This window comes from Oryzias latipes, chromosome 16 (genome assembly GCF_053564925.1).
Source record: "Oryzias latipes strain Hd-rR chromosome 16, Olatipes_Hd-rR_3.1".
Lineage (NCBI taxonomy): Eukaryota > Metazoa > Chordata > Actinopteri > Beloniformes > Adrianichthyidae > Oryzias > Oryzias latipes.
The window spans coordinates 34,421,293-34,444,122 of record NC_136252.1 but is presented as its reverse complement, the minus strand read 5'-3'; the positions used below and the strand labels follow the sequence as shown (position 1 = coordinate 34,444,122).

The following is a 22,830-nucleotide window of genomic DNA, read 5'->3' as shown; positions in this document are numbered from 1 at the left end:
ACCAACTTTAGGTATTTTGCTAATTTTTCTGTGATTTGCTAATGCATCATTACTGTGAGGAGGCGTCACTCTGCATTAAATTATGTTCTATGTTTTAAAACAGCACATCACCCCCGCTGTTCTAAAGCTGCAATCACCTGAAATGCGATGCTTTCTGAAAAGAAAAAAGGTTCTGCATCAGAGAGGAAGCTTTCTGTTGCAATATTGACTGCTGCTGCAAAGAAAATCCGTATTTTTTTTTTTTTTTTGCAAAAAAACCCCCCAAAAAACTGAGGACCACAAATTTAGTTCTGAGATCCAACCAGTTTTGACAGGCCAGATGAATTTTCCTGAGCGGAGGCACCAGACGGTGAAACATGTGGAAAAGCCATTTCCTGCTGAAAGGAGCAGCAGACATTCATGAACTGTGCGGTTGGAGGCGGCTGGAACGCCAACAAATCACAGGCGGATGTGGACGTCTGTACTGCGGGGCCCCTCAGAGGCTTCAGGAATCAACATCTTCCTGTAGGAATGTTTTCCATGTTGGGAGTTGAGTTTAAGCAGCGCTCGGTCACAATTATAAGTCTGAAAAAAAAGAAGTTCAACCATGAAAACAGGAAAAAAATGGTCAAAGATTCAGGAGCTTAATCCAAAAGGAAACCAAAAAGCTTCATGTTGAGGGAAATTTACACGGCAGAGAGTGGAAATGTCTAAAATGTCAAATATTTCTGCAATGTAGTCGTCAAACGGCTTTAAAACATGCAGCAGAGAAAAAAGGATAGAAAAAAGAATGATCTTGATGGATGGATACTTTGTTCATTTAGGGTATAAAATAAATAAGTGTTGAAATTGTTAAAACCAGAATAAATAAATAAAAATCACGTGACGACAGCACAGCAAATTTTAAAATATCCACCATTGCAAAATTTCAGCAGATGCAAAAGAAAATGTTTCTTTTTTTAGTTCATATTTCTTGCCTTTTTGAGGTGTGATCACAATGTTTATATCTCAATTAAACGATGTCATCACTTTTTTAAAAATTGAATTTAAACTGTAAAGAGTCTTTGCAGTTAAGAATTTATTCAATTGTACATGGATTCTTGAGTTATAGATCATGTTTAGTAAACCGTATATTTGATGTCACACTTTATTACGGATCACAAAGTTGTATTTCACAGTTTTTTAACATCCATCTGGAAAAATCTCAGCAGTGGATCGTTAAAATGCATTAAATGAATAAAATCGTTTATGGAAACAATGTTGAGTGTTTTTAAAAATCTGCTTTGTGGACCAGTTTTACCAGGAGACGAAGCTCAGATTTGTTTGATTGGTGCAAATCAAAGTTGGTCTAGGAAGAAGAAAAAAACGTATGTTAAAACATTTATTCACAACCTTTGGGATGGTTGTAAAGCAGGACTGAATGAAGGACTGAATCTGTTCACTTAGTTCACCAGCCACACATCTACTCCAGAACAGAGAAAAGGCAGTCTGGACGAAGAGACCGGGCCGTCTCCTGTGGACGTTGGTATGAAGGCATCTGCTCAAGTCATCAGAACAGCTCCCGTCCGTCTTCTGTGAGGTCCGGCTCAGGGGTCTGGACCACAGTACGCTCTTAGAACTCACCTTTTCATGAAGACTGAACTTTAAAGGCAATGCAGCTTTAGACGCAGAAATAAGTTTAAAACAAGGCGTATGACTGTAAAAAACAAAAGAAAATCTCCTCTGAAAAGCTCAAGTCTGCAGGCTGAAGCAGACCTGCACTGAGAAAACCACTTTATTCTGAGCGGAAAATAACTAGATGGAGCTGCAGTGGACTGGAATAACAACACAAGGTGGAGTTTCTTTGGAAAGAAAACACAAGACACGCACTAAATATTCCCTTTTCCCTCCCCCAACATTGTTTCTGGAAGGTAGGTCTTTAAAATCCCTGTAAAATAATGATCATTAAAAGTGAAAAACAAAATAAAAAAGTAGATAAAGTCCTTATTTATCAAGAAAATGTCAAATATTATGTTCAACAATAAATCTTTGATTATTTTATAAATATTTGGAGAAATGGATGCATTTTGTCTTGCGGATCCTTACTAGTTAACAGTTTGACTCTGTCGCCCCCTGGTGTCCACATTCAGAATGACAGCACCCGTTTTGAATGAGTTTATTTTCAGCTTCATGCGTTAAAACCACAAAACCACTGCATAGATGTTAAGGGGGGGGGGGGGGGGGGGGGGTGTCGACGTGGACGCAGTCCTCTGGAGAGCAGCAGCTTCAGAGAGTTGAACCGGTAAGAAAAGTTACATGGAGTTGGTTTTTATTGTCTACGTAAACACAAAACAAAACCTCAGGAGAGAACTTCAATGTCTTTAAAAACAGCAAACACATCACAGCTGCTAAGCCGACCCACGAAAACGGAAGCAGGTTAAAGGAAGTCAAGATTCTCAAAAGCGAAAACAAACCCGTCCATCACCAGCATTTGTCTGGAAACATCTCTTCATCTTAAACGGATTAAAAACGCTCTAAAACTCGGTTCTGTACCATTTTAATCCGTTCACTTCAGGAGGAAAAACAGGGTCTATATTGCACTAAACGACATCAACCATGAAGGGAATAACGGAAAAGTTCAGTGGTTTGACTCCCACCGCATCCAAATCCTGGTCTTTCTACATTTCTCTGAGGAAGAGGAGGACTGGGGGGGGGGGGGGTCTTCCTCGTTCTCTGCTGATGGAGCCTAAAGTGCCAAACGTTTGCTTCGTTAGGACGAGGATTCGGGAATGTGCCGTCTGCAGTTCTGTGGGACTAAACTAAAGAGCGGACAGTGGTTGGGGGGTTTGAAGGGGCTCTGTTCAAACGAAGCAGATGAGAGGCCCCCGCTGTCGGCGCCGTCCCGGGCGGGGCGGGAGAAGCCCCGCCCTCACTGGTAGACCTGCACGTTCCCGTGGAGGGAGGTGGTGTTGCCCCCACAGTCCACATACTGGTACATCTCCTGAGAGACCTGCTCCGTGTGGCCGAAGTACGAGGTGGTCACCGTCACCCTGGAGACAAAGACGGAGTCGGTCCCAGAAGAAACAAAAACATCGCATTCTTCACGTTAGATAAACGCTTTTCAGTGACAGGAGACGCTCCAGACTGAGCTCTGACTCTCTGGGGGCAAATCAGTCAATAAAAAACCAGGGGGGTATTCCAGAAAGCAGCTTATGCTAGTTACTAGGGTTGGGCGATGTCCCCTAATTTGGCCGTTGACGATGTTTGCTGTCAACCATCGGGATGGACGATGACATCGTCGGGGGGGGGGGATTTTTACATTTTTCGTTCTTATATAACTGCTATTCGTTATTTTGCTTTTTTCATTTTATTTCCCAACTAATGACTAATCCGCGATGATCCAGTATAAACTGAGGGAAGTGACTTTAACAGAAAAAGTAACAAGCAAGATAGAAAAGAAGTGTAGTCGCTCCCGCACTTAACTAGTGAAGTGGACCGGCGGAGCGCGGACTTAAAGCTTTGTGTTTGATGGGAGGGGGGTACATGAGCGGTATGTGTGGGAGATTTAAGACTGCGATCCGTCCCGCAGCTCTAGGGGTACAAGCAACCGAACTCAGAACCGGGTCTAAACGTGTGTCTGAGCACAGCTCGGATCGTCAGCAGACACAGCGGTTTGAGCATCAAAGCAGAAATGTCGCTCAGTCCTTAGAAAACATTCAAACAATCACGTGGATTTGTGTTTCCAGTCGTGTCCCGACTAAATAAAGGCTGATGTTATTCTTACACGTTTACGTGCAGCGCCACCCAAAGCTAATGTTGTTAGCCCGTGTTAGCATACTGCTAATCCTGGCTACGTTCAGAAAAAGCACTGACCACACGGATTAAAATTCAAATGATGAGCGAACAGGTGTTTCATAATAACCGTAACATTTTTAAAAGCACGTTTAGAAGATCATCTCGTATTTTACCGAGCTGACATGTCAATATATATAGCCGCTCGGTGCTGTTATCATTTTGTATTGAATTGTTACATTCAATAAAGTTTGGAAAAAAAGCCGCTCGGCGGAAGTTGTATCCCCTTCCGGTTTTCAAACTGCGCATGTGCGAATACTGCGCATGTGCGAATGATTTATTCCGACCGAAAGTGTGACCTTAGTGAACGTTTTTATATTCTGAAAACATTTTTCTGGGCCCATCTACACGGTTGGATTCCAATCCGACCATTGATCCCATCAAGATATTTTGTACATGTAACCGCGGCTTATGGTGTCGACGCGCAACGTGGCGGGGGCGTGGCATCACGATGGTGGTCTCTCCATCGGGATGTCAGTCACCCATCACGATGGTCGATGATATCGTCCATCGGCACAACCCTACTAGTTACCACGGTAAATTTTGAGGCTAAGGAAGTGGATAACCTCAGCTTTAGGTTCCAAAAACAGAGGTATGTTTCAGGGTATGTCATGTTGCCATAGCAAGCCGTATTACTTTTTTGATGGACATATAATCTCACGCCGCTGGTTGGCGACAGGGTGTAGCCGACCCCGCCCCGCAGGAGCCGGGAGTGGCTCCAGAAACCATGAAAGGGATGTAGCGGGTTTAGAAAATGACTGGAAGGCCGGTCTGCCGAAGAAGTGTTCAATCCTTTCCTCCTTTTATTATTAGTCTATTTTGAAAATTATTGTATTTTAAAAAATGACTGGATGCGGGTGCTAAATTAGTCCAGTAGGGACTGATTATGTATAATTAGTTCATGATTCATTGTACTAATTATTTATTTAGATATGCAAGTGACCCCCCCACCCGGCGTTTTTTTTTGCTGTGTCTGGCGGTATTTAGGAGACTTTTGGGCTGGAAAACTGTGATACTATCTGGCAACACTGGCTGCACTTTAGTTTTTTCGTTCCTCCTTTTCTTCACTTCCCGTCTGAATTTAGACTGTCGGGTTTTAGTTTGTTTTCTCGCCTGCAGATCATCAAACTGCACTATAGTTCACCTTTTTTCTGTCATCAGCTCCCCGCTACCAACATCCTGTCCGCCAGGCGGCGGAGGGGCGGGGCCGAGCCCTGGAAGCCTCCACCGCGCGCTGAAGCAAACAACTATCTTCAGATTCCTGAAAGTCGCAGCGCGTCTGAGAGGTGATCACGCCGAAGTAATCACGCCGTCGGCTCTGCAGGTTTGACTAAACTCCGCCTTCAGGAGACCTTTTCATTTCTTTGTCATCAAAATGACAAATTAACGTTTCAAACATTCAGATTGTTTGAACTCTGAAAAGCCAAAAAGCTTTTGGTCGTCTTTGTTTGGGACGTTTCCTCTTTGATGAACATTTCTAACCACGGCGTTCTAAAGGATCTGGAGCCGCCAAACAGACCCGGTTTAAAGGGACCGTTTCTTGTTTTTCCCCCCTCACAAAAATGAAGCACTTTCCTTCATTTCAACTGTCAGGAGTGGGGATGGGACCCGAACCGACTGTGCCGACCTGGTCATGGCACCGACCTGTGCAGACTTATCAGAACCAAATAAAAATGCTGCGTGGTTACGGACCCGTCAATCACTGCATTCCGTTCAAACTTGGTGCACAATTCTAGCCAATCATTGGACCTTTCTGGCCGTTGTGGGCGGGCTGTATAGGTAGGCGGAGTGAGCAAAGGTTTGGCTGTACTCCACAAGCCACCTGATGGATAAGCAATGCAAAAAAAAAAAAAAAAAAAAAGAGACGGTTGTCATGGCGATAAGCTGCTAGATTTGAACGTGTTTTCCCAGCAGGTGGAAGTAATGATGTACCGTGTTCAGAAGCCGAATTAAGGTTAATCTTTCACAGTCTCTCCGATTTTTATTTGTGCAGTTTGCAGGACTTTTTTTTTCTAGTAACGGTTCGTATTCTGCATCCTGATTGGCTTTTGACATTGTCAATCAATCTCCTCTGTGCCGTGTCTCCTGTATAACATGCGTTCAGTGTGTCTATCGTATCCATCTGTCCAGTTCTGATCCGATCCGGATTCCAGCTCAGACCAGGAAAACAAAGACGTTCGTGGATCTATTGGTCGGAAAGGATGCATCAGAATGGGGCGGAGCAGAGAGCTTGTGGCCCCGCCCAGCATAGTTTTCTACGCCACTTCATCTGCTCCAGATTCACAATAATTTTATTAAAAAAATACACAGAAATAAATTAGATTATTTTCATAAATGTCCTCCATCCTCAGACAAAAGGACATAAAAAAACCACCATGTACGTCAGAATGGCTCTCTAGTGTTTTTTTGGGGGGGATGTTTTTTGTTCATTTTTGAAGCACCATTTAGGCACCAGAATCGTTTAAAAGTATCGGTTCGGCACTGGATAAAAGCCAAACGGAGCAGCAGCTGGAAAAGCTGTGAAGCCATGAGTTCTATGGCAGGAGAGGACAAAGGCGCGTACTCACTGCATCATGACCACGATGTTGTGAACTTTGATGGTCGGTAAGGTGCAGTAGTCACTGGAAGAGAAGGATCTCAGGTGTGAGGAGACGTTCAGGCTCGGACTGACGTTTCTTCACACATACTCACAACATGTAGCTCATCTCATCGGCAATGACGGTGGGAACAGTGTAGTCCAGCTGCAAGAAAGCCTTCGTGAGAACTTCAGGAGCAAACTGCTGTAGACGCGCCGCGTGGAGTTCAGCTCCTACCTGCTGCTCGCCCAGAGGAACGATCCCCGTGACGTTGTTGAACTTGGCTTTGCCGATCACCGTCTTGGAGAACTGGACCTGAGCCGTGATGCTGGTCACTGATATGGAGTAGTAGTTGTTGTTGGTGATGTTCAAGGTGCTCTGGAGGCAAGAGGACAGGGGGGGACGAGCGATCATTAGGGTGACGGACATCAGTTCTCATGACTACGCTTCTTCACCTGAGACCGAAAAGGAAAAAAAAACCTGAACTTCATGACCACAGACATTTTCCACTCAAGCATCCCGTCAGCTGATAACTTATGAGCCTCTCAGGAAACAGAAACAGTTCCTTCCTGTCTGATGTGATCAAAGCAGCAGTGTCTGATGGTCGCATCGCAGCAGCGCCGTCACACAGACACCTCAGACCACAGCTCGCCTAAATGCTGATGGCGGCTGGAAACGATCAGGACTTTGAGCCGCAGCCGTTCTTAAACCAGTACTTTTGAAATGGTTCCGGTCCCTAAACGCCGCACGAACCGGCGCTTCAAAAGTGGAAAAAAAAAAAAAAAAAAAAAACAGAAGTGATTTTTTCCAAAAACATTGAAGTGTGATGAAACAGTGTGACAGGGTGAAGGAGAGCGCTTGAATGCGCCTAAGATGTTTTACTTCCTTCTTTCTGACAGTCTGAGGTGCATCATGCATTTCACCGCCCATCGCCATGACAACGGTCTTTTGGAGCAGTGTACATGTCATTCTGATGAGTCTGGTCACTGAATTACAGTTTTTTTTCTGTGGAGTACAAACTTTCACTCTCATCGCCTTTAGTGTTTTGACTGAAGCTCCACCCTCATACATGATCCCGCCCACAATCGCTGGAAGGGTAAAACGATTGCAAACCTTATTGAATGAAATGACAGAAGCACTAAATGTGTTTTTAATCCAGTATTGGTAGTTCTGCATGCATCGGGACCGGTACCAACTTGGCACAGAGTTTGGTACTCGGCCCTCGTCTCTTTCAAGTCTCGACAGGCGACCGCAGCCCGCGCGTCCTCACCGTGATGTTCAGGTAGACGATCCTCTTGCCTTGGTCGTAGGAGACGTAGGCGGACTTCACTCCCACATAGGTGACGTCGATGGAGCGCGGGAACAGGAAGAACACGGCCAGGCCGGACAGCAGCAGGCAGAGGGTCACCGATATGGTGACGTAGAGCTTCCTGAAGGCGAAGGGAGACAGGAATGAGACCCTGAAAGCAGCTGATGCCTTCCAGGCCCGTCGTGCAGAGCAGACTCACGTCCTGCTGGGTCGGAGCCGCTGATCGCTGTACGGGATCAGAGCCACCAGCTGGTTCTCCTGACCTGGAAGCAGAGCACAGGAGGGTTACAGGACGCTCTCTTTTACTCAACCTTTTGACCCCAGAAGGTCCTGAATTAACTGACAGCTGTCACCATCAACACAATCAATGAGCACAGAAAGATTTACCAACTTAAAGAAGCGAACATTTGCACAGTTTTTACTGGTCGTGTTGATAAAACTCGCTTTTCGTCATACACACGCAAATGTTTTATGTATGAAATTCTCGGCTGGTCGGTGGACATGAGGGCAGCGCGGTGATGTCAGGGGGCAACCATGCAGTCCAGATTCAGAGAAAGCTTCTGATTGCTGGATTGCTTGAGGTCAGAGGTTTCTGCTGCTCGCCATGCGAGCGCGCTTAAACGGCGGTTCCTCTGAGAGGAACGGAGCTGCACAGACCGCATCAATGCATTTCTGCGTCCAACAGGACGTCAACTCCAATGTGTCTTTTCCTGAAGACACACCTAACTGAAAGAACGTCGGCTTCCCTTCTGCTTTCTGGTACTCGTGCCAAAGCTGGCACGTTTGACCACGCTTGGGTTTTTGCAGACAAAGCCGCCGCCTGTGCAGAGACAGACGACAGCAGGACAATAACAGGATGGAGGGAACATTCCTGGACCAATCTCTGACAACAACAACCTGAAGCCTCACGTGGAAAAGGAGCCTGTTCAGAGGCTGAAGCTTAGAGCTTTCTGAAACATCGAGAACTAAACCAGTTGTTCTCAAACTGTGGGGAGGAATCTCAGCGGCGGCACACGTCACCCGGTGGGACATGGCTGGGAAGTGTGTGTGTGTGTGTGTGTGGGGTGGGGGGGGGGGGGGGGGGGGGGGGGCAATATTTGGACGTCTGAATTTTATTTGGAACATAAACAGACCGCACTTCAGGATCGCACATCGTCTCACGTCACTAACAATAACCTAATCCTAACCGTGACATTTGAAGACGTAATGTTTGTTGTTTACTGCGGTTTTAACGTCTTCAAAGAACGGTAATGGACGTTGATGCATTTCACACATGCAACCGGTGAGGATTGGATACCTACAGCTGCCTTTGTCTGCAACTGTGATCAGATTGGCTGAAGAATGGAGAAAAGCATGTAGAATGGATGTAAAGCCTCAACGCCCCCCCAGTCTGAGAACATACAAAGTGAATGATCCTTTATCTCATTGATTTATACTTTTATGAAGGATCTTTCACTTTGTTCACGTCTTCCTGCAGGATTCTGTCTCAAATATTTCCCAGACAGCAGAGCTCAGTACGACTGGCTGACAGATCCATGAATGCAGCAGCAGCAGCTGGTTGGAGCTGCTGAGGAGGATCAGTCCATTGAAATCACATCAGGATGAGGTTCACAGCACAAACTCCCCCTGAATTCTGCTGGGGGTGAAGAAGGTGAAGAGAGGGAGCATCCCCTCATGGGGCAGAAGGCGTGGAGAGGAGACATCCCCAGAGAACCACTGAACTAAAGTGTTCCATAGGAAGGAGAACCTCAGAACTTAAAGTTCGACGCTCAGCCTGTTGTGACCTGAACTTTCATGTTGCAGTTGGAAGTTACCTCGGGGGATCCTGCCGGTGCCTTGGCATGTGGGGCACGTGACGCTGTCCCGCCCGGTGAACTCCACGTACGGAAACTGGGACACATCTCCGTTTTTGCCGTCATCCTCGCCCGGGCCGTCTCTGCACTCGCCGTCCGCCGTCAGGGCATCTTGACTCTCACCCTTGTGTTTGGTCAGGTGTGACTGGGCCTTGCCCATGGCTGCGGTTCTCTGTGAGAAGCAGTGAGGGTCAGAGGTCAGAGTGGGAGGAGCTGCAGCCCGTTGTGTTCTTGCTACAAACACAGATCCTCTGTCTTTTAACCAGAGGTTCTGTTAAAATAATAAAACCATAAAGCTGAATAATCATCACTTCTTTCTAGGGGTTGTAACAGTTTAACAACCATTGGATTCATATCAACCTGTGGTTGCCGATCTGATTCATAGTTGGTGTCGGTTCATTTTGAACGATCCGATTCTCTGACCTAAAACGGATCCAGGACATCTTTAGCCAAAACTCCAACCAGTGTGACTCAGAGAGAAATAGCTGCTACTGAACAGAGCAGGTGAACTTTTCTAGATTTCTCGCATTTCTTTCCGTTTCTCTTAAGTCTATGGTTTCAGTTTTTAGCCTGCCAGAGTGGGAGGGAACACTTGAACTTGTCGCCCCTTCGGTTGGTTTGATTCACGCCTTACTTTGAAGAGCAGACTGAAGAAATTCTGAACTTTGAGCTGAGAGTCACGCGTTCAGATTTCAATGTTTGTCTTTGTTTCTTATCACGTTTCACACAAAAACACAGAAATGCACAAAACCATCGGCCATTATATGTTTTGAACTACCATCTTTACAACTAAATCCGTTTTTCCAGAACTTATTTCAGTAAACTGACGTTTTCCATCTATGAAAAACACTTGAGAATGAAAACCTTCACTGACACTTTACTTTGAAAATCTATTTACTTCCAGTGACAGCAGCATTCGGTTTGTTTAGTTTATTAAATAAAATCAAACTTTATTTGGGATTTTGGAGCAATAATTATTTTACCTGAAGTGCGCCTTTTACTACAATCTAAAATGTTTATAAATATCACAAAAAACAAATATTTGAACCCCTTTTTTCTGTAATAGATCCCAGATATCCACGTATTCCAAAGGTGTTCCATCCCTAACAGGAATATAGTGAACACAGGCAGAGACATGCCCATTCTGAAGGGTGGAATCTACACAAGATAAACCAGACAAACACATCTGATCAATCTTCTGGATGATTAGATATTGAGCAGGTTTCTAGTTTCATTTCTGCTGTTACCACCAAAGGTTTGGCAGGTTCAGTATTTCGTCAAACTATTTTGGAGGGAGACTCCAAGGTGAAAGGTGAGCGTCTTCTGCTCCATCCTCACATCCTGGGTGGATTACAGGACCTGACTCCATCTTAGGAGTCGCTCTCGGCTCTCCAGAAACCTGCGGCCCGGGTTCTGGTTGGAGTTCTGGTGGGGAACCACAGTGGTGGCCTCCTCCGCCCTCCTGTTCCGAGTTCAGCCTCTCCTGGAGGATGTACCAGGTACCTCCTCTGTCCGTCCTGGGGGAGGATCCCTCCTTCATGTGGGCACACCTGAGGTTTCTTCTATTTTTCCAGAATCCTTTTTGGATGTGCAGTTTAGTTTAGCCATTACCTATTAAATTCTATGTTCTTTAAGATCCATGTTTATTCCATAATTACCGGTATGAAGCCCATTGAGACGATTATTGTTGGAAATATTGGCTATATTAATAAAATTGAATGGAAAAAAAATTAATTGAATTGGAGGATCCATTACTGTGAATAGTTGAATTAGTTCGTGGTGAACTACTTTGATCAAAAGTTAATTCCATTTATGATTTTATGTAATTTATTTTGGACCTTATTTTCAGTTCGTTCAGTTATGAAAAACGAACAAATGTTTAGTTAAAAGATCAAAAGCTGAATCCCTGTTCAAAACGAGTCGGGATTAAGAAAAACAATGAGTTTAGAGGAAAATCTACCGCCAAACGGTCCAATTGGAGCAAACACGGCAGTAATGGAGGAGGACTTCGTCTGTCTGAACACAAACTACTAGCGCCGAACTTCAACGTTTCCGCTGCTACACACCGGGCCCGGTTCTCTAGCACTAAGTTCTCCAGAGCTAAGCACGACCGTTCGGACTAGGTTCGCTGAGACCACACAGCAGCAGACCGACCCACCGGGGACCGGGGACGACGGTCCGGTTAGCACAACAAGAAGAGGGACGCGGCCGCCATGCCGCTGCTGACAACACGGCTACCGAGGCCAAACAGCAAAAAATAAAAACGGCCATTCCCCCCTCCCTAACATCAGGGCCTCCAAAAATTCAATAAATAAATCAAAAGTTGTACCGTGACACCTGTGGAAGGCTTACCTGTGACTGTTTTATCCCGAACAAACTGCCATCCGCGGGCCTAAGCTGTTTGTTACGGTTCTCACGCAGACACCAGGCAGAATAAAGATAGACCCGCCCCCCTCGCTCCTCATTGGACGAACTCGGGGAGAAAACCCTGTGATTGGTTCCCTGAGTTGCTCGCTCCTCAGCAGCCATTGACAGCAGAATCCAAAGATGCAACTGATTAAGAATAATTATGGTCTTCGAAGAGCCGCTTGATGAGCATTAAACGTCCCGTTAGGCTAAACTTTTAGATGAAAGTCCACCAGACAGCACTGACGCGAGCACATTAAAAATCAAAATAAATGTGAGACGAGGAGTCTGTTGATTGTGTGGGAGGGTTTAATAATGAATAAGTAAATGCCACGACTCCATCTAATAAAACAACAGTGAAAAAGTGACAATCGTAACCAGGAATATCACCGAAGCTAATATTTTAACGAAAATTGAGCTTAAAATTACATTTTTGAGTAATTCTTTGTTCAAATTGTTGTGAATCAGGAACAGACGAATGCAATTTCATCATTCAAAGCAGTGAGATTAACAGATTAATTCAATTCAATTTTATTTGTATAGCCTAGAACCACAACAACTGTCATCTCAACGGGCTTCGTGCAGGCAATTGTATGGTAAACTTAAAATCATAAGAATCATGAAGACATACAACTCAATAGGTAAATACTAAACTGAACTAACTAAACAGACTAAATCAAACTGGGCATCCCTGACCTTAGACCCTCCTTCTCAATAAGGAAAAACGGATTCTGGAAAAATAAAAAATAAACCTCAGGGGTGTCCACATGAAGGAGCGATACTCCCCCAGGACGGACAGGCGATGTACCAGAACTCTCAGAGTAGAATTGACTTATCTAACACTACAACTACATGTATAAATAGCTGAGACACAGCCAAGTACAGGAGCAGTAGTAGAGGTGAGCCAGAGACAAGGTTCACGGTCAGGTAGAGGAGCACGGACGAGCCGACTGGAATCTGGAAGCACTCCTGTTCCCCTGGAGGAAAAGAGGGACAGTACATGAATCGCACTGCCCCAAACAGAGGCATGGAGAACTAAATGATAAGTAAATGTTCAAGAATAGAGTAGAAGTAGATGAGACTAGAGGACAGAACCCCAGTGCACCATAGTTACCCCAGCTCAAACTTTTAGCAGCCTACTTACAACTTTATTCTTATTGTTAAGTTTAATTTAAACACATTAACATTAAGTCAAATAATCTCTGAATACTAACTAGTCTGATAACAAGCCTGTCCAAAGAGGAATGTTTTCAGTCTAACTTTGAATGTAGAAACTGAGTCGGCCTCTCTTCCATGAGCTGGGAGTTTATTCCATAAAACAGTGGCTTGGTGGCTAAACGCTCTACCTCCAACCGTACTTTTATTAACTCTAGAAACCACAAGCAGTCCTGCATTTTGCGAACAAAGTTTTCTGTTTGGGTGGTAAGGGACTATGAGGTCTTTAATATAGGATGGGGCCATACCATGTAAGGCCTTATAGGTTAACAGGAAGATTTTGAACTTGATTCTAGAATCGACTGGGAACCAACTTTGATCACTTTTTTATTTGTATTTTTTAAATTTTGACTTAAACTACTGAGTTGAACTTTCTGTCTGGGTTCACAGACTTTTGTTTTTGTTAACATAACATTCAGGGTAAATATCTGTCTGTCTGGACGTTGACAGCTAAGTGTAAAATTTGAATCTGGTTGTTTCACTACACTTTTTTATTGTTTTACTTTAGTATTGTTTTACTCATTCCGAGGCACACGAACTTTACCACACATGTATATTTTTTAATTGTATTAGTGTTTAGTAAAACCTGTTGCCCCTCATCTAAGCCGAAAGTCCTTTGTGGCACATTTAAATGTTAGACTGCAGGTTTGTAACGCAGTGCTGTTCTGAAACACTTATGTTGTCAGATAAGGGATTACTTTTGTACAACAGTAACATATAACTTGTCTTGAATTACAGCTTGGAAGTAACTTGTAGAACCCTGTCTGAAATGGAGAGTAAGCATGTTTGGCAGAATTTCTTTTCTTCCCTTTCTTTTTTTTGATCATTTTAGCTATATCAGTGCCATGAAATGCTGGTACAATCAAGGAAGGTGCATTTTAGAAGCCAAGCATTTCTCATGTGCTTATTTCACATGTTGTTTGGCATCGTTCATCCAGATGATGGCACTGTGTCGCCGTCTGTGAATTCACCGCCCACAGGCCTCCAGTGGTGCTGCAGAGTCCCCTCAATCTTTAAAACCTGTGAGCGAGCAGCAAATTCTACTGATAACAAATGTGTTTTAATCTGTCAGTTTTCAGAGCAGCCAGTCTGATTCATGATGGGAACATTTCAGCTGCTCACAAGAACAGGAGTCAGTTGTGTGCTCAGAGGTGAGCTGCAAGCAGTCAATATTTTATGGTTGTTTTCTGAATTTATGCAGTTTTTGTCAAACTCGGTGACATTTATAAATGGCGGCACAGTACAGTTTGTGTGAAAAATACAGAAAACATGCAAAAATAAATAGGACATGCTTTTTGGCAGTTTTAGCAACACTCTGCTTGGCATCCTGAACAGGTTTGTACCGAAGCCAGAGCTAAATGACAGAAATCAGCATCAGCGGCGTCCCTGAATATCCCCCTAAGTACGGATTTGCTGTCAGAGAGTAGATGTGATTTTAATGACGAGCATTCAGTGTATTTTCTTAATGTTCTACGAACCATCGAGACAGTCAACCCCCCGGAGTTTCCTTAATAATTATAGAAAAAAGATGTACAACAAGAAGCAACAGTACCTCCAGGCTGAACCTGGGGGGCTGACACAAAAACCTGCTGATGCTCGGAGTGGGAGGGTTTCTTTTTTCATCTCCATCTTTGGATGTGCCAGAGCATTGATGCAAGTGGGTTTGTCAGATCTTCAGGCTCTAAGACCAGAAACTAGGCGCTGGTCAGAGCTCCAAAGGATACCATCAATGCCAGACATTTCTGTGATCTGCAGATTATTCCTTTTTGCTGGTCAGGAAATCTTTGTCTGGACATAAGATTCGGCTTTTATATTATTCCTGCAGGCTATCTGGTAAATGTTTATTGCCCGGGTCTTGTTCTTGCCATTGAGCTGGCTTCCCAGGACTTGCCTTACGCGCTGGAGGTATTTAGCCGTTGCAGCTTTCCTTGTTGCCTGTTCAAGGTTGCCATTTGCCCGTGGCATTCCAAGGTACTTGTAACTGTCCTCAATGTCTGCTATTGTTCCCTCTGGGAGTGAGACCAGAAACCAGGGAGACCCTGATCACTGACGAGGCTTACTCGCTTATGTGGAGTAAATGCACAATGTAAAAAATTCTATACATAAATGTAAAAACAAAGATCAAAAGAACATGTGGACCAATCCAAAGTGATCCCCCAACCCCTCTGGTCCTCCTTATTGCTCCAATTATGGGGGGGTGGGGGGTGGAGTTGTAGTGGTGTCCGAAAGTGTTTTTTTAAGGGGAATCTGTACTGACTTAAGGCTGGGTATCAACTCCGCTGGTAGGGTGTTCCATGTCGCGCTTGGGAGAAACGCACTTGTTCACATGGGTGTGCTCTGAAGCAAAGAAGTTTACATTTAATTGCAAATAATAAAGTTCTAAAAACAATATTATGTGTCTTTCAAGCGCTGGCAGCGAACCTCAATGACCAGCGACTATTGATGACATCATCTAGTGGTAGTAATGTCTGAATTTGAAGACACTGGCTGTGTCTGAATTTCCGCCCTAACCCCCTAACTGCTAAAAAACTAGTGCAGCACTATGTAATGCCCTGAATTTTAAAAGCAATTCGGATGCCATGCTCACTACTTTTTTTTTCTTTTCTAAAAACGGTGGATATGACGTCATCGATTTCACAAAGTTAAAATCTAATTGATATGAGCGTTTTGTGACGATTATCTGTGAGTCCACTGTCTTCTGAAGATATAAACGTTGATGGTTTATCAAAAAATACATTTAAATACTTTTTTTTTTGGCAAAAATTGTTCTGACGCAATGCATTGTGGTCTATATTTGGCGATCTAGTGTGCATCGATGCACACTGGTTTTTCACAGAGACTTCTGGGAAATTTACAGGATGCTAGATTTTGGAATTGTACATTCAAAAAGCACTCTGCTGCCCTGAGGCATTCTGGGAGTTAACTGAAGGTTTGACTCCAAGAAGACTATTGAGCCCAAGAACCAAACTCTGGTGAGAATCAAACCCACCTCTCTGTGACATCAGGGTCTTTTCCTGCACCTTCCCCATAAAAATCAGGGATTAAACTTTGCAGACAGTCTATCCGATCCCAACTTGACTTTGTCTCAACGTTTGATTCCCGGCACCAGCAGAAATGGTCAGATTTAAACAACGACACTTAACAGGCCCACTCCAATGAAAATAATGTTTTTTCGTGTTTGTTAAAGAATGTAATATTACAACTGAGTATCTGAGTATTTGCTTGTTTAAATGGTGGTAGACCAGGAGCAGATAGAAACCCACCATTTGAAAAGCTCATATTTGTGACGCTGCAACTAAAAACAGGTGGGCCACAAACTCCCTGTTCTGCACCCTACTGGTGCTTCCACTGATAGGATCCATGCACGTCTTTGTTTTCCTCTTCATGGCCTGGAATCTGGATCCAAACTGTACGGATGAATATCAACGATATTTGCCGTTTTTGTGACACTGCTAATGTTAGGTTGGCGGTGTGAAGGGCGGAGGCCTACGTCCGTGCTAACAATCTGGCCCACAACTCAGAGGTGATTTTCTGATAAACTGCTGCTGCTCTGCAGACGCTGTGCTAATAACTAAACAGGTTTTAAGACTTTTTGGGGTAAAAAACTGCATAATTATGATTAAAAGACCACTGGAAACACTCAGGAAATAGATCAAAATAAAGTTGGAGTGGGACTTTAAGGTTTTGCAGAAGAAAGTTTCCTTTGGTTTAGGTGAGATACCTCCTGCCTTTTGGGGTTTGACATTCCTCAGTCCATGATAACCAGGATGTTGTAACTTTTCCTTCCATTTCCTCTCAAACAAACAAACATCTCGTCTTTGCAGAGAACTGACGTTTGCATTTTCATAGGGAGAAAGTTTGAAGCCCTTCTTCCAAGCTGAGGTGCGTGTTTACCTGAGGATTGTCGGGGTGCAAACAGGTTAGCAGCCCCTCATTTCCATCTTCTGTAATCTACAGCTGCAAATCCTGGAGCCAATGCCACCACACAGAGAGCTAATTCCTCCATACTGAAGCTGTGAAAACACCTGAAAGCTCATCTGAGGAAGCAGGCTGGAAGTGGCGGCGCAGGTCCAGTCTGCCGTGTGAAATAGGCGCCTGCACGTCCTCGATAAGAGCGAGCAGGCGAGCGGCGAGGACACAACAGCCCGCTTCAGGTGTCAGCACTACAGACTGGAAGTAGGGCTTTAGAGGAAAAGTGTGAACGTCCATATAGCACAGGTGAATACGAGGCCCCTCTGAGTTTGTAGTGCTTGATGTTTGGTGTCAAGTTGTTCTTAACCTAGAAAAGAAAAATAAAGAAAAAAAAGATGGAGAGGAGACACTTTGAAAACTCACTGCTGCTCTTTTTGTCTGGACTGGCAGGCCTGTAGCTGTTTATTAGAGCCGTTTACAGAACCGCGGCGAGACCACACGCTTTACTTGGCAAGCATGTGACATCAAGCTGCTTTGAGTTAATGAGCAAATGCATGCATCGTCGAGAGGCAAGGAACCGTCAGTCAATACAGAGCTGCTCGCAGTAAGCAGGCGAAGGGGACAGCGATGGTGAAGCTCTTTGCCACAGAATCCAGAGCGAATCAGAACAGTGCTTCAAGTTTTTCTTTACATTAGGATAGGACAAAGCCGTGAAACTCTTAACCAACTCTCCTGGATACGGGCTGTTTGTGGTTGGACAATGGGCAAACTTGTACGTGGCATGCAGGCGACCCACATGGGGGTAGGCCGCTCATTGGACCCACAGAGAGAAAACGTTCAAGCACACTATTTCTGCAGACATGCTGCGGGTGACAGGTCGTAGTGAACACTTAAACAACACGTTACGGTGAAGTAGGCGTGGCGGAGGCGTGTCGTACCGATTGGAACTGCGCGGGTGTGTCGTGGGTCCCTCCGGGAAACAAAGGCAGAGGAGCCAAGGTGAGAGTGTTCTTTCTTTAATTCAAGAACTACAACTGCTCCACGGAGGGCTACACCAACATATGGCACCCTCCAACTCTCTCTCGACATTTCCTGTGACACTTCCTTTTCATATCTTAAGCCCCTCCTACTGGGCATTGTTCTTCATTAAACCAAAGAAAACAGTCTTACGTTGTTTAGCAAGACATAATTAAACATACAAAAATAAACACTGTGGGTGCAGCCACTGTCACAGCGGGATACGTTTGCGCTCCTTGTTTGCAGCTTGACTGTTAGAAATGAGGGTCAGACCAGTCTGTGTGGACGTCCCACGGGCGCTTGCGTATCACATTCACGTCTTGAGCGTGCAGCATTCGTATCCGGTCAGTAAGGATCCAGTACTCGCACCTTACTGACGATTAGAGCAGATCTGGGGGAACTATGCGGCCTGTCAAACCATTTAATCTGGCCCGCCAAACTGGATTAAATTACATTGAAAATCCTCGTTAATGGTTTTTTTCTTGTGTGTAACCATCGATGGTGCACTATGAATACATTGACCTTTGTTTGGGTGCAGAAAGTTTTTATACATTTGTGTGGTGTCTCAAGATTTGTTGTTTTTCTGGTGTTCATGTGTTTTCTTAGTCAGAAAGGCATTTTCCCGATCATCCTAATGGCACACGAACGCAGTTTTTCTCTACGTTTGCATTTTACCCATCGGTGCAATTGGTACCAAACTGAAAACAAAAAGCCACAGTTCTGAAATCAAAACTGCAAAATGTTATGTTTTTAAAATATATATAAACCAAATTTCAATCACAATGTAAGTGTTTTGAGCCAGATCTCATAATTATTTTTTCTCTTATGAGGTGGATTACCAAAACACTCCAAACATCTGCTCCTGGTCCGGACCTTCTGACAAATTTTTAGATCCCTATGTGGCCCACGAGTTAAAACGTTTTCCCTACCCCTGATCTAGAGTGTGACGTAAGAACACGGTACGTCACCTGTCCGTTATCACTGCGTACAACTTCCATTAGCCTCACGGAAACTTCGCCTTGGGTTGTTCGTCCCAGCCTCAACCCAAAAACTTGCAGCACTTGTACAGGTGACTGAGGCATAAAGTGATTTTAAGCATGCAATTTTAATCTTCATTTGCCTTATCCATGCCCTCCATCATCACAAAAATGCCACAAGAACATGTCTTGTCAGGAAGCAGAGCCACCCACCATCATTGTAAGAATGAAACTCTCATCAGAGTTGAAAAGTGCTGAATAAGTTTGCCACCAGAGTCCTAAACCTTTTTTTTCAGCTGCCAGCCTCTCACTTTGATTTGCTCGTCACGCCTTTCAATTTCAGGCGATCAATTAGATCCTCAAGGGGGAAGTGATTGATGTTTATATAATGTGATTTCCTGTTTTCTGCACCCTTGAAGGTATTCAGTCTTTGTGTCACCTGCTGATGCGGAAGATTCCCATCAGAATATGAGGCGGGGTTTACATTTTGAGTTGACTTGCAAAATATTTTGTCCTGAGAAAAAATGATTCTGTTCTTCCAGACGATGGAAAATGTTCAACCAAAATCCCAACCAGAGAGCTAAAACGCCACAAGGCGGCGATTTCTTCCTTTCTCATTTAAACAACTCTTCTGGACACCCCTACCCTTCCAAAGGCCCCTACAATTGGACGGACAGGGAGAAGCCGGAAAGTTAGGGGGAAGAATTCTGATTTGCCCAAGACATCATGACACACTAAAGTCATGTATGTTGCATGTTGAGTTTATTCTCTCGTAAAACCAGATATGTAAAAAAAACATTTCTTACATAAAATACTTGAAGTGTTTGTGTTTGTACTCTTGGAGTACAATGTGTAAATATATATTTTACATGGTTGTAGGCAAGTACATATGTGTGCACAAGCTGGAAATACAAAAAAGTCTACAACTAAATAAAATACTGTGACATTTCATTGGTTTAGTTAAAAAAAACAACCTTCCAAAAATGGGACAAGGATTTGCTTTTGCCTGATCTGAAAACTGATCTGAAAAAATGTTGATTTCAATTTCAAGAAGTGGGCCTCAACCCCCCCCCAAAAAATCAGAAGAACTGTTTGAACCTAAATGGAGGTCCAAACATGTTTTAAGTGTCACACAAATTAATTTAAAACAAGAACAAAAGTTTTGATCCCTTCCCATAAACTGATATGTTAATTTGTTTTAACAAGAGCAGGATGAATCAAAAAAGGAAAATCAACCGTTGAGCAGCCAGAGCAGCCGCTGCTGTGCATCAATATTCAGTGTGAGGGCTTGTTCTGGGTTAATGTGCCAAATGGGATGTGGCCATCGGCTTTTACTCTAATCTCCTTGATCACCTTTTAATTTTCCAAATTGCAGCCGTGAACAGGGAAGAGGAGAGGTGAGGGCCAAAGCGGAGACACCACACGTATGCAGCACAGGAGCCCTTTATCACCGCCCTGCAACCTACAGAACATTTACATCTCATTTTATCTTCTCAGCTGAAACCTGCTTTCTTAAAGTCTCCTTCCAAAGACCTGGTCTGCACAGAAGTGATGAGGTTTTAAACACACCCAAAAAAAGATGCCTGGAAGCTTGATTCATAAGCTTTACCAGATTTCTGCGGGTGTTTTTCAAAATCAGATCAAACAAAAAAATATTACCTCTTTGGCAGCATGGAAATGGGAGGAGGAGGTTAAGGGTAGTTGCTATGGTTACTGAAATGTAATGTGAAAATATGATTGCTAAATAACCTTAACAGTGAACAATAACCAGTGATTAAATGATGGATTTTTGTGGGAATTATTAGTCCATCCTGCTGAGAGAACAAACAACGGGGATCAATGATGGAGTGATGACATCCACGCTCAGCCAGCAGCGATGGCTCTCAGTGTTTGTGGCTGTTGGGCCTGTTCCTGTTCAATCAGCACTTTATTTTTGTACACATGTTTCTCTGGGGATTTGCTCACAGTTTGCCGTTTTTAATTGACTCACTGATGAAACCAGAGGAAGCTCAAATGCTTTCTGATTTTCCTAAGCGATTCACAGATGCTGCCCTCTCGCCTTTGGTTCAACCCTGATGCATTTGAAGGGAAAACACTGACATGATGAATCAAAAGAAACCACTTGTCAAAACAGGAAAAAGGCACCTGAGAACAAACCGATGAAATAAACGTCAATATGGACAACACCACCCAAAGAGGGCAGCACTAAACAGAAGAAAAGAGGCTGGACCCAACAGGCGGCAGGTGGGATTAAACTACACTCAGGTGTTTAGAATGAACATGGAGCACGGCGACGCATAATAGGTCAACTTAAATATAGAAACGCCATGTATATGAAAGCACTGAAACAATTTGAAAACATTAAGTACACAAGACAAAACTGACATACAGGAAGTAATGTGGAGGACAATAAAATCATGTTTAACATAAGAGATTATAAGTACTTGTACTGAACTGTACTAATTATTACTACATGTACGGTATGTACAAGTGCAAATATGTTTGAGGATGTAAATTATCAATCAGCTATTGTGTTTTATAACTGATTTCATGATTTGTATTACTAATAAAACCTGTTGAGACAACTATTGTGATATTGGGCTATAATATATTTTATTTTCCAATCAGTTCACGACTTATAATTATCCTAAGTGTGATTTATCCATGTATATAGATATAAAAAACTGTAATTAATTTAATAATTTTCTGTAATTAATTAATTTTCTTTTTTAAAGCATTATTAAAAGCTTCATTTATTGACATTTGCTCTGTTTAATTTTATTTCCTATCCCAAATCAGCCTGCTATTTAAACAGACCTCTGTCCTTGTTTATTGATGATTTTCTTTATGAATAATGTATAAGTAATTGGATTTTCCATGCATCTATCTATCTATCTATCTATCTATCTATCTATCTATCTATCTATCTATCTATCTATCTATCTATCTATCTATCTATCTATCTATCTATCTATCTATCTATCTATCTATCTATCTATCTATCTATCTGAAAGCTTTTATTTTGATAGTTGCGGTGCAACTTCCTGTTTGTTCGCGCCATTCCTCTCGGAAGACGGCAGAGGTGAGGTGAGCAGGGGTTCTCCTCTCACCAATTGTAAGTAAAAACTGCACTCAAAATGTAAAATGAGCCTAGAAATGTTAAGTTATGAAGTCAAAACGTCCTCCACATAATTTCTGTCGTGGATACTTGTTTAAAATACCCATCTAAATGCTAATACAGCACCTAGAAACATGCTAGTCTTAGCAGAGGTACTGGGCTAGCCTAGCATACATGGTTTCTCATGTGACTGAGGTGCTTTTTACCTTTTTTTCTTTGACACCTTATAGTCATATGTGTAAGTAAAATTCACTAACATGGATATATTGATAATAAATTTATGTTTTATTGATCAACTGTACCTGAGAACTGACGCCATCTGACATCATCCGTAAAAAATGGTTCTCTTCCGGTTCCAACCACAAAGCAGAAACCTCCATGACGGATGGAGCCAGACTACGCCCCAAATGCAGTGATTGGTCTGAGTTTCTATAGCGACCACTCTCACCAATCAGGGTTGAACTTGTTGAAGGGCCACACCCCTTCCACTTGAAAGCAGACTACACAAATACTGTCAAATATTTGAAACGTTGGACAGGGAGGTTAGCAGTCTTCACCCACTTTCATTCAGGCATCTGATTGGGCAGTTTAGAACTTTAATAACTTGAAAAAAATTAGATTTATCAAGAAGACATTA

The 22,830-nt window shown here is 43.4% G+C and overlaps 2 protein-coding genes across 3 annotated transcripts in view; one reads left to right on the top strand and one right to left on the bottom strand.

Annotated features, from left to right (window-relative positions):
- Positions 1 to 2,120: 2,120 nt before the first annotated feature.
- On the bottom strand, positions 2,121 to 12,331 carry tmem106ba (transmembrane protein 106Ba). Of its 2 annotated transcripts, none has more exons than XM_004078404.5 (8): positions 11,901 to 12,331; positions 9,510 to 9,720; positions 7,895 to 7,958; positions 7,657 to 7,816; positions 6,624 to 6,764; positions 6,502 to 6,551; positions 6,378 to 6,431; positions 2,121 to 3,008 (listed from the first exon to the last, which is right to left on the bottom strand). In XM_004078404.5, the coding sequence occupies exons 1-8, from the start codon at positions 12,075 to 12,077 to the stop codon at positions 2,888 to 2,890; spliced, it is 978 nt and encodes a 325-aa protein (XP_004078452.2). In that variant the 5' UTR covers positions 12,078 to 12,331; the 3' UTR covers positions 2,121 to 2,887. The 2 variants fall into 2 exon arrangements, with proteins under 2 accessions (XP_004078452.2, XP_078789770.1); XM_078933644.1 differs by lacking the exon at positions 11,901 to 12,331 and adding an exon at positions 11,707 to 11,869.
- A 9,799-nt stretch (positions 12,332 to 22,130) lies between these two features.
- thsd7ab (thrombospondin, type I, domain containing 7Ab) overlaps positions 22,131 to 22,830 on the top strand; it is a 197,276-nt gene continuing 196,576 nt past the window's right edge. Inside the window, exon 1 of the mRNA XM_078933641.1 lies at positions 22,131 to 22,190. The gene's annotated coding sequence lies outside the window, so the exon portion shown is untranslated. The remainder of the gene's footprint in view (positions 22,191 to 22,830) is intronic.

Excerpts from the sequence above, each read along its gene's own strand:
- tmem106ba (XM_004078404.5), bottom strand. The coding sequence starts at position 12,077 with ATGGCTGCTGAGGAGCGAGCAACTCAGGGAACCAATCACAGGGTTTTC. Across the intron at positions 7,959-9,509 it reads CACCGGCAGGATCCCCCGAG|GTCAGGAGAACCAGCTGGTG; the intron begins GTAACTTCCAAC and ends CTCTGCTTCCAG. Across the intron at positions 6,432-6,501 it reads GATGAGATGAGCTACATGTT|TGACTACTGCACCTTACCGA; the intron begins GTGAGTATGTGT and ends CTTCTCTTCCAG.